Source organism: Fibroporia radiculosa, assembly GCF_000313525.1.
Source record: "Fibroporia radiculosa TFFH 294 genomic supercontigs, scaffold15612, whole genome shotgun sequence".
In the NCBI taxonomy this organism is placed as follows: Eukaryota; Fungi; Basidiomycota; class Agaricomycetes; order Polyporales; family Fibroporiaceae; genus Fibroporia; species Fibroporia radiculosa.
Genome location: NW_012133490.1, coordinates 24,855 through 36,485, shown reverse-complemented (window position 1 = coordinate 36,485; position 11,631 = coordinate 24,855). Strand labels below are relative to the sequence as shown.

The following is an 11,631-nucleotide window of genomic DNA, read 5'->3' as shown; positions in this document are numbered from 1 at the left end:
GCTGCCCTTCTTGAACAGCACCGTATAGCATGCGAGGGAGGAGAGGCGGGTTCAAGCCAGAACTATGACTCGGGCGCGACAGAAGGTGCAGAGAAAAACGCAGCCATCTGGGTCGGCTTATAATGATGCAAAAAGGATTTTTTCTGGGAAATGAACGCACAGGAAAGATAGATATGTGGGGAGACAGATGTGTACAGAAGCCAGGCTGAGAGCGCGGAATGGGGAGATGAGACGACGCGTCGAGTCGGGGCAGACGCGCGACAGCCGGAAGGAACGATCGTCCAGCACCTTCTGGTCGCGCACTGTGTCTCCCTTGACAGATGGCGATTTCTGTGCAAAGCACTGCTTTTCCCGATGTACTCTCCCACTCGCATTGGCCACTGTGCAGGTGAGCTGAATCTTGACCTGAATGGACACACCTATGCACTGCTGTCATTGTGGAAGATGTTGGTCATGTGTGTCGCCCAGTATGCCAGGTATGTGTATTAGGTGTGGTGCTTACAGCAGACGGACAAATATATACACCTTCAAATGTTGACTATGTATGGATTAATTACCAATGTACCCAATGGCTTGCAATACGGCTTTCCGACGGTTTTTGCGAGATCGGGGCACCTCAACATTGGGGAAATATCCTACAAAATACCCACGTAATTTGTATCCAGTCAGCTCTTTAACCTCATTTACATTTGTGAGTGGTGGTAGAGTCTGACGCTAGGAAGCAATGAGATGGAAATTGTTAATACTGAGAAGCAACCTACCTTGTAGATGGTATTCCAAGGATAGGTGCCATCTTCGAATGGAACTTCTTCAAAAGGTGTGCCAGTACCCAATCCTAAGGATGCATTACGCAGCTACAAAATATGTTAACTATAATGATGTTAAAGCCAAAATAGAAATGAAATATACCAGAACTGCAGTCTTGTGCATCTTAATTTGGCGTTCCTCAATGGAATCTATGCCATCTTTGATAATATGCACATCAGCTGAAGGATACATTGAGAATGAGAATTTACCTTTGATAGCACCATTGTCTTCTTTTAGAGTGGTCACATCAGCTTTGAGGATAGCTACATCAGCCTTGAGGGTAGCTATGTCAGCCTTGAGGGTAGCTATGTCAGCCTTGAGGGTAGCTATGTCATTTCTTATTGGTTCCAGACTAGCCGCCATAGCGTTGGCAAACCAGGGCGGAGCCACCTGTAGTGCAACTGCTAATTGGCAGCTATTTAGCCATTACTATTAGCACAACGTAAACAATTACACACCTGGGTTTGCAGCTGCAGCTGCTACAAGAACAGCATTCTTGTATTTGATTACATCTATTAATTGATCTTGAGATACATAAATTCCGCCATCAAGACCTCATCATCTCAATTAGGAGAACGCAAAAAGATTCAAATCAGATGAGTACTTACGACGATGATGCATTGCATCATGTTCAAATAGATATGCAAGAGCTACATCTGTATCTGTTGGAGGGTCATTAGGTGGGGAAGGTGTTGTTAGGGTTCTAATTTGCGGAGGTGCAGGTATAGGATTAGGAGCAACCATTCTAGAGAAGCAACGGTATATATGATGAATGCTTCTATGCCGTCACAGGTGCTTACTCGTGATGGAGAAAGGAGTGGAAAGTTGATACAGGCGAGAGTTCGTGATGTACGTTGCAAGACAAGTTAAGTGGTGGCGGCTGGCTCCTAGAAGTTCAACCTGATCATTTTGAAACTGAGTTTCGCGCGAGAGGGAGGAGCATATCATTGTGTCAGCCACTTGATAAGATTTTTATTGCTGGGCACTCTCAAAATTGATTGACAATTTGAATAGGCGGATCTGTCAGAATCTTGTCTGAGATGGTTTAGCGATTTATTGAGTCGCTCTACTGAATCCTACTAAAATGTTATCAAGTGACCACCCCGGCATATCATAAAGTGGCTGAAATTTACAGTAGTTCTCGATATCAACGTATTCCTGAGAGCAGAGAGGTCCCTCCACGGGCATAATTCAGTATCTATTTTATCACCTTAGAATGGAAATTAGATACATAATGTCATGGGATTTGCTGTGCTTTTGCTTCATCCTACCCATAGCCGCGAAAGCAATTTTGCATTGGTCTCCTTCATATCCACGATTCGGCATCATTACATAGTACACAGCTGTTTTGAGGGGATGTGTTGCCTACATAGGAAACAAATACCTGTAGCTGTCGCACTGACTTCACAAAGATCGAATTGTGAAGTCAGTACGCCAACATTTCATGCGAATATATATATGCAGCATTAATCTAATGAACATAATTATCCATTTAAAATAGATTTCCAACCAACACGAGCGGTGTCGACCGTGAAACAGTCTCCATATCGCGCGAGGTCCGATAGCGCCAGCGCCTGGCGCACTTCGAGTCTTTAACGCCTTTGCTAATCTATGCTCCTTGAACCTTCTCTCATACTAGAACGCCATTCGTCTCGCTCGTTATCTTGCCCCCTTCTTCACATTCTCTGGTACAGTTCTCACCCTCCTTCCAATATGACCAGGAAGCTTCTAGATTTCACTTGTACTGCTCACATGAACTCAACGCTCAAAGAGATTCAGCGCTGCGGCCAGACCTTTCGACAGCTCCACCTCTTCTGACCTGGATGAACTATTGTAGCTATCCTAAAATATAGGTTGTAGACATCACAGCCTTTACAGCGATGTAGTTCATCAAAATGAATCGAAAGCTTCTTATCGAACGTTATCGTATTGAACCTAAGCACACATGCACGCACGGGGCTAGATGCACAGTAAGTAAGACCAGAGCCTTGGACCACAATCCCGCCGTCACTGAGCATCATCTGAACCTTACAGAGCTCGAGGACGAGGTAGGCGACTGCGCAGCTTGCGGTTGACTGCGGCCAATGGTGATACGTACGCAGCACACTCCTCAGTATGAATCCGGCCAATTGATGTAATCTTACACATGTCAAGGACTAACTGGCGCCAACTGCTTCAGCCCGGCGCAATTCCTGCCCGCAACTGACTCTGCTGAACGAGCTTCCAGAGTTCCAGGGGTATCTGTGTGTGATATGCGAGTACAGGGGTGCACATTACATTGCTGTATGAATGCTTCACATATCCAAAAAAGATAGAGGATTGTCTTCATGCCAGATTGATATCACGCACATCAAGTTGAAGCCATCGTATAGCATCTACAGCGCGAGGGAGCATCGTGAAGCAGTGCTTGAGGTACGTATGCAGAGTGGGCGCCAGATTCACTTCTAACGTATACTGTACCGCTGCACGGAAGAGGGGACCGGCATGGATCTATGGTGTTTGAGAGTTGCGCACCTACAAAAATTCGTCAGCATCAGAGCGACTGAGCTAACATATTGACTAGAGCATACATTTGTCTATTTGTCTACACTAACTGTCCTTTTCAACGGTCGCGCACATTCAAGTGCGAGGATTTACTACTTGTCTGCATCGCACAAAATCTCCACAGCGCACAGCAGTCAGCAAACCACAAGAGGGGAATATTCTATACAGTAGACGCTGCGACGTTGACTCAGTGGTTGCTGTAGTAATAGTAGACTAATACTCGTCTCACTGAAGATCCTCAGCCTCACCGTTGACCATGGTAGCATCGGCCATGCTCGCCACCACTTCCCTCAACGATCAACACATACGATTAGAGTGTCCAAGCCTACATCTATAGAAAGCATCACCACAAGGGCTGAGAACGTGTCCACATGACAATCCCAGGGCTCAGGAAGTTGGTATTCAGCTAGAGCTCAACGTTCAACTTTGCGAGCAGTCTTCCGTCCAGCAGGTTGTGTGTGCTTCAAAGTGCCAACAAGGCGTGCCGGCACCAGTGGAAAAGTACGGAAGAAATGGGCCTGCGCGAAGAAGTTGCCATCTACAAAAGGAGAGACTGAGCGACTCGGAAGACGACACAGGCTTTGGAGAGCCCGACGGCCCCGTCGTTTCCTTTCTTGACAGTTGCATGCCTCCTCGCTCCGCTCTGTCCTAACTTTCCCGTTCCCTCACCTCTGCATCCACTCTGTGTCCGTACTATACTGATGCATCGTCCTATACTTGTCTGCTGGAAAATCATCCTGCTGCAGCTTTCTGTCGTGCCTACGCCCTCATTCTGGCTTGAATGTGTATTCTGGGGATAGACTCATGTTCATTGCGACACAATTATCATTGTAAGTAGAGGTCAAGGGTCGTAGCGCATAATTGCACTGCAGCACCTTCCAGGCATTTCTTAATCTGTGGCGTCCAAGCTGCGAATGTGAGCACACTAATCTTGAATGAGCCTGGCTAAACTTCTATATTAAGCTCCTATCCTTCATAATCTGGATGCAGTAGGCTAGAATGAGAGGGACAGGGATGTGGGGATGCAGGGGGCACTACAGATGGCAATTGAAGGAACACTCAGGGTTGAAGCAAGGTGCTGGGTGGTGATTTCCATGGATGAATTCTTCCCACACATCTGCCTTTCCCATGCCCTCATCACCCAATGGATGACAAGTCTTCTCGCCTCCAGTATATACCATGATAGCGTGAACAGTTCCGTCTCACAACAACCTTACCCGCGAGGCACATTTTGTCGTGCGACGGTTAAGGTGCACTCGTAGGAAATTCCTTCAATTCTGGATCCACTTGACTCCCTGTTATGCCCGCTATCAATTATCCTCCGAGGACAGGCGTTAAGGCCTGGGCTTGAGAAACGAAGCTTTGAGAGAGCAGGAGCTGCCGCGGATGAAGACCGAATGCGCATTCCGCATGGAACTAGGACACTGGGAAGTCGCCTTCCGTGGATGGACTGAGGCGTAAGCTAAGCCGAGACACCGCAAGACCAAGGTGCTCTACGGCAGAAGAGCCGAGGGGTCACACAAGTGTCTCAAGTTCGGCAATGACAGCAATTGTGCCAGCGATGGCAACAGTGATGTTGATGAACTCCAGGAGGAGAGCAGCGGACGAGCAAGCATGGAGCTAGCCGAATACAATGTTGAACAGTCCAGGGTCGATGACCTCATGGCAGGGCACTCTGCGGGGCGAAGAATGATGTGTTTGTGCCAGTCAGAGCGACAAAGGAGATAAAGAAGAAAGGAAGGACAAGAAGGCTCAGATGGCAAAGAAACAGACTCAAGAAGGTGACAAGATGAGATGGATGTTATACTATAGTCCGATAACATATTGACAAGGGATGGAAAACTACATAGTATGTGGTGCTAGAATAACAGAGCTGAGCGGTCTGCATGAGGTATGTCTGGTGTGGCTATGATACAAACAAATGCATGTACATGGGACTTGTTGGTGGATTTGATATGTCAATTTCGAGCCCTGTGGATGAGATACTTGCGGTCAGGTACTGCATGGCATGAAACTCGAACTAGCATCGATGGGCAGATTGATGAAGTTACTGGATGGGGAATGCGGCAGGGTGCGCTAGCAGAGGTGCGGGCTAAAAGCAACGTAAGCCCCGAGCTTCAGGCCCAGGCTCCTCGACATCAAGGATTACAGGAGAGGCAGGAGAAGTGCAAGAGATATATGGTGAGAAACCGAGATGTAGGTGCAATCGGTGGCAAAAATGGCGACTTAGAGGAGGCGACCACTCGCATGTAGTGCTGGAAGCCTTGATGAGAGCAGCGTGCGCCAGGAAGCTTCAGATATAACGTCCATCGCCTCGCTGGAATCCTCGGCAAAGCAACGAAGAAGAAGCGTGACTTTCCGGAGGGCAGGAAATTGACGGCCGGAGAGGATGCGGTCCATCCGTGGAAAGCCACAATCGTCGATGCTATTCAATGTATCCTGGACGGAGACGAGTCTCCCCCGAGTGGCGGGCCGGGACTTAATTATGACCTCAGCTAGCTTGGGCAAGGATGTGCGAGACAGGAGACTGGCTGCCTTGGCGATGTCTTCAAGGTCGTTATTGAAAGACAGAACACGCAAGTTGAGAGCGGGCGTGAGATCGATTGAGGGGACTGAGGAAACATTGTCAGCGGATACTGGATGACGTCACCTCCGCCGCATACCTTCGTGAATGTCCCGAACCTCCAGAGACAAGAGCGATTTGGCGGACAGAGCGAGCAGCTTTGAATGCTTCCTCAGGTGGTGTCCATGGCATATTAGATGCCGAAGGTGAACTCCGATCGACGCAAGGAGGTCAAATACGTCGTCGCTGTCGTACAGATCAACGACGTCGAGTTGGAGGGAGCCCAGGGGCACTCGTACCACGCCCTCGACATGGCAGCCCTTCTTGAATTGCACATACCAGCACTTGAGGGAGGCCAGGCGAGGCAGCGCACGCAGAAGTCGCCCAAATACCACCGCAGAGGGGAAGGTCACGTTGAAAAGCTCGAGCTTGGTCACGGATCCGAATGTGAGAGTGACATGGAGGAGGACTTGCGCGTGCAGTTGCCCAGTCTCCCATGTGCAATGCCAGAGTTTGAGGGATTCGACTCGGGGCAGCTTCTGCACCATGCGCACAGCAAACGACCCAAGGAGGCCAATCGATCTCAACTCAAAATCGAATAAGACTGTCTCGACGGCACCGCATTGCTCGGGGTGCTTGCACAGTGTACTCATCAGGTGATACATCTCCTTCTTGTCCATGCGCCGCATGCGCAGCCTCTCATAACTACGAAAGCGACATTGGGCATGCCACCCATGACACACTTGACCAAGTCGTCGCATATCGTAGATGTCGTCGTCCGCAATGAAATCGATTATGTGGTCCCATAATTCTGTCGGAAGTCGACTCGAAACCACGGGACATATATCGCATAGCTGGCTGAACGTCCGCTCGGCGATGGAAGCGTCCCAGCACAACCGTCGCACGTTCCACTCTGTACCGCGTTCACAAAATCTACACGCAGCAGAGGGCGACCACTCACCAGCTCGACCTGTGGTAACATCTCCCTCCTCGCCCCCATCCGCCACTGAATGAGCATTATATGTGTTACACGCTAGAGTGGCGTTCATAGGGAGAGCTGTCTCGTGCAGTAAGTGAGTTGCTAAGATCATACAAGCCCACCTCAATCTGGATTAGCTTTAATATCCTACAGGCTGTGAGCTCCAGCTATGTGGTTCATCACTGTGCGTTCAGAAGGCCTTCCTACCAAACCTTATCATAATGAACCTAATAGTATATGACCTTGCGGACTAGATGGTGTCCAAGTGAGACTAATTTCGTGCCCCACAGTCCCGCAGTCATTGAGCATTGTCTGAGCCGTAGAGAATTCGAGGACGAGAGGAAGACGTCCATGCAAGCTGATTCAGCTCGTGGTGGACTGCGACCAACGATGGCTCGTACAGTATGTAGCACACGCCTCGGCACAGAACTGACCAAATGCGTATACATGTCAAGGACTGCCTCGCACCGCAATCTTATACATCATCTGGCATGACTTGCTGATAATTGGCTTCCCTGAATCGCTGGCAGTGCCTGCGTGTGCTATACTGGACTGAAGGCATATCCACGTCTTCATCCTTCTCTGAAAGCCCAGTGCTAGATCTGCGGAGAGGAAATCCACGACATCTATAAGGCGTTGAAGTTATGATGCCAGATGTCAAAGGAGAGCCAGTTGGAGTTCAGCATTGTGGTCAATCTGGCGTCCAACGAGTTGCGTGTGTTGCTGACAAGACGTATCAGTGCCAGTGGAAGAGTATGGAGGAAATGGGTCTGCATGAAGAGATAACTGCATCTGCCAAGATGGAGACTGGGCAAAGACGATACGGAAAGCTTGTGCAGGGACAGGCAGCGCGCGACCCACCGTTTCCTTTCTTGGCAGTTGCGCTCCTCCTTAGCTCCTCCAACTGCATCGTCCACACACCTTCTCTCTCTACATACCTGAGTCCTCGTCGTCCTCGTCGTCCAATAACATGCCTTTGCGCGTACACTTGTGGATCGTCTTTGAATCGACTGCCAGCAATGTTCTCCACTGCAATAGATAGAGTGCGTGTGGGTTGTGGAGCACGTCTCCTTGTCTGCGCCGTTACTAATCTGCAAACTGATGAGGTGGGCAAGAAGAGTCTCGTTTGCGACGATGGCATTGATTTTCAAGCGGGCAAAGGAGGGAGAGAAAGAGGTCAATTTCAGAGTGGCCGATCACGATGCTGAACACCAACATCGAGGCTGGCACAAACGTCGAGGAGGTGGTGCCGAATATCACATGGCCATAAGAATAAGACGTTATGTGGAAAACAGGACGAGGGGCCACATGAGTTTCTTGAGTTCAGCGAAGACGGAAATTTCAGCCACGCCGGCAATGATGACAGGGACTTTGATTGCCTCGGGGAGGGATATGCTAGTGGCAGAGCTGGCCAAACACAATGCTGAGGAGGTCGTGCTATGTGGGCTTTCCGCAACAAGATGGTCTCGTAGCAGTGTAGTATGTGGGCAAATGGATGTGCGTTCGTGGCAGTCAGGGCATGGGGGCGACGTGTAAGACAAGAACAGGAAAAAATGACGAACCGGGAGGCGGAGACAACAAGGGAAAGTGTATGAGAGATGAGACCAGAAAACATACTACATAACATGGGAGGACATCAAAATGGGAGCATTGTAGTCCAACATGTGCATGAGAAAGGGATAGATAAGGTAAGTGATATCATAATCGTACAGGTGAGATGTCGGCAAGAGGCTCGTCCAACACAGACACAAGTGCATGCACATACGCGTTCATGGAGCTCGTCTTTGCATTCGGAATTTTGAGGCCTGTGGAGACGATGTATCCAGGAGGATACTGGAGGCCGTGAAGCTTAAACCGACCTCAAGATGCAGACAGGTGAAAGAGTAGTAGCGAGAAAGGCGTACCGGTAAAAAAGGAGCCTGTAATCATGGGGCATGCGACGGGATGTGCTGGTATTGGCAATGGCAACCAAATACAGCCTACCAAACCTGAGACCGAAGGGTGTCAATATTGACGGTTACAGATGTCCTAGATAAGTGCAAGAATCATTTGATGTGAAAATTGAAATGTAGGAAAAACCAGTGACAGGGACGGCCACTTACAGGAGGCGACCACTGGCATGGAGGGCTGGAAGCTTTGATGCGAGCAGTGTTCCCAAAGAACCTTCGGGTATGACGTCCATCGCCTCTTTGACAGTCTCGAGCCCGACATAACGAAGGAGAAAGGTGACTTTCCCGAGGGTAGGGAACTGCTTGCCAGAAAGGATGCGGTCCATCTGTACGAAACAGTCATTGTCGACGCTATTCAATGTATCCTGGATGGAGACAGGTCTCTCCAAATAATGTAGCCACAATCTAATGACGACCTCAACTAGCTTTGGTAGAGATGCGCGAGACAAGACACTGGCTGCCGTGGCGATGTCTTCGAGATTGCAGGCCAACGACAGAACACCCAAGTTGACGGCGGCAGTGAGATTGACTGAAGGGACTGAGGGAATATCGTCAAGGGTCACTAGTCACCGATTGACGTCACACGGACCACGTACCTCTGCGAAGCAGCCAAACCTCGAGGGATGAGAGCGACTCGGCGGACACAGCGAGCAGGTCCGAATGCTTCTCCAAGTCGCTTCCATAGCAGGAGAGATGCCGAAGATGCGTACCGGCCGATACGAGGACGTCAAATACATCATCGCTATCATTCAGATCGGCAGCATCCAGTCGAAGGGAGCCCGGCACTCGCACCGCACCTGCGACATGGCAGCCATTCTTGAACTGCACACTATGGCATGCGAGGGAGGAGAGGCGGGGGAGCGCACGCACAAGCCGCCCAAACACAACCGCAGACGGGAAGTTCACATCGAAGAGTTCGAGCTTGGTGACCGACCCAAATGTGAGAGTGATATGGAGGAAGATCTGTGCGTGCAGTTGCCCAGTATTCCATGTGCAATACCCGAATCTCAGAAGTTCGACTCGGGGGAGCTTTTGCACCATGCGCACAGCAAATGACCCAAAAAGACCAATTGACTCATATTCCAATTCGAACAGGACTCCTTTGGTGTTACGGCATCGGTCGGGGTGCTCTTCCAGGGTACCTATCAGGCGATGAATCTGCTTCTTGTCCATGCGTCGCACATAAAGTGTCTCATGACTTCGAAAGCGACATCGGGCGTACCATCCACGACACACTTGGCCGAGTTGTTGCATGTAGTAGTTGTCCTCGTCATCATCCGCGATGAAATCGATTATCCACTCCCACAATTCTGTCGGAAGTCGGCTCGAAACCACGAGGCAAATATCACATAGTTGGCTTAATGTCCGCTCGGCGATGGAAGCGTCCCAGCACGACCGTAGCACGTTCCACTCTGTACTGCATTAAAATCTGCACGCAGCAGAGGAGGGCTACTCACCTGCTCCAACTGTAGCAACATCCTCCACTTCGTCCCTGTCTGTCACGGAATGGGCATCCTGTGGGCTATACGTCAGAACGACGTCCATAGGGAGAGTTGCCTTGTGTAGTGATAGGTGGGTGGGTGAGATACACAGTCTGACCTCCTCGACCTGGATTGGCTATTATGTGAGCGTCAGCTATATGGTTCAACAGCATGCGCTCAAAAAACCTTCCTGTCAAACCTTATCATATTGAACCTGGCGGCACATGACCTTGAGTGCATCTGAACATGCAAAAGGCTGGACGGGCCGTAAGTAAAACCAAAACCATGCATGCATTATAATCCCGCCATCACTATGCATTTTCTCAACCATGCAAAGTTGGAGGACGAGGGGGAGAGATCCATGCAGCTCGTGATGGACGCTTTGCACACATTCGGCTGTATGTGTCTATTCCCATGCGTATCAAGCACGACCTGGCGCCGGCTGCTCCACCGCAGCGCGAACCCATGCACAGCTCGAAGGAACGATCAGGGCGTCTGTATGCAATATGTAGGTACAGGAGTACGGAATACACACCTCTCCGTGTAAACACCTCGCAGTCTTGCGGAGAAAGATGAAAATACAACCATATCTTCGCGTACCAGAATCATGAAACTCTAGACGGGTGTGCCTCACTATACACGAGAAAGCGGGACAATAATCGTCCTGTGATACTCGAGCGTCGCACACCTTTGGAGGTTGGTCGTTGGTTAGAGCTCCACGTAATGCGATTAATCGCACGTCCGACGTCTTGGGCGTGTGTCCGCTGAGAGTGCTCACTGTGAGCACCGGTGCCAGTAGAGAGTGTGGGCCATCGGGAATACAGGGCTTTGCAAAGAAACCGCCATTTGCGAAGGGAGACGCGCCTTGCGCGGCCAGAAAGGACCAGAAGGCGCTTGACGACGGTGGCTTCCGAATGTCACGCGTCGTCTCGTCTCTCATTTCGCGCCAATTCCGCGCTCTCCGCCTGGCTGTCCTTGACTTCTGTACACGTCTGTCTCCTCATATAACTACCTTTCTCGTGCACTCGTCGCACAACGACAAGCCTTTTCGCCCCTCCTACGTTCCCCTAGACCAATCCAGATGGCTATGTTTTCCTCTGCGCCTTCTGTCGCGCGCGTGTCATTATTCCGGCTTGAACGCATCACCTGGAAGATAAACTTGTGTGACTTAAGATGCTGGTTCTTACGGCAAGTAGGGGCTGGAGGTGGCATGCATAGTCACATTGCATGATTACCCCGCAACGCTTTCAAGGCAAGTTTGGCGAGTATTTGGTATTATATAACGGCAGCTTTTTATGCTCAGATGAC

General features: G+C 50.0%; 3 protein-coding genes across 3 annotated transcripts; all 3 read right to left on the bottom strand.

Annotated features, from left to right (window-relative positions):
• Positions 1-549: 549 nt before the first annotated feature.
• Positions 550-1,551, bottom strand: FIBRA_07727 (uncharacterized protein; the record flags this gene model as incomplete). The annotated part of the gene is made up of 6 exons (XM_012329397.1): positions 550-714; positions 762-854; positions 910-965; positions 1,017-1,208; positions 1,266-1,361; positions 1,416-1,551. The coding sequence occupies 6 exons, from the start codon at positions 1,549-1,551 to the stop codon at positions 550-552; spliced, it is 738 nt and encodes a 245-aa protein (XP_012184787.1).
• A 4,026-nt stretch (positions 1,552-5,577) lies between these two features.
• Positions 5,578-6,963, bottom strand: FIBRA_07726 (uncharacterized protein; the record flags this gene model as incomplete). Its single annotated transcript, XM_012329396.1, has 3 exons — positions 5,578-5,963; positions 6,015-6,827; positions 6,876-6,963. 3 exons carry the CDS (start codon positions 6,961-6,963, stop codon positions 5,578-5,580), a joined length of 1,287 nt encoding a protein of 428 aa, XP_012184786.1.
• Positions 6,964-8,872: 1,909 nt separating this feature from the next.
• Positions 8,873-11,263, bottom strand: FIBRA_07725 (uncharacterized protein; the record flags this gene model as incomplete). The annotated part of the gene is made up of 5 exons (XM_012329395.1): positions 8,873-8,921; positions 8,996-9,380; positions 9,439-10,254; positions 10,300-10,459; positions 11,012-11,263. The coding sequence occupies 5 exons, from the start codon at positions 11,261-11,263 to the stop codon at positions 8,873-8,875; spliced, it is 1,662 nt and encodes a 553-aa protein (XP_012184785.1).
• Between the last annotated feature and the right edge of the window lie 368 nt (positions 11,264-11,631).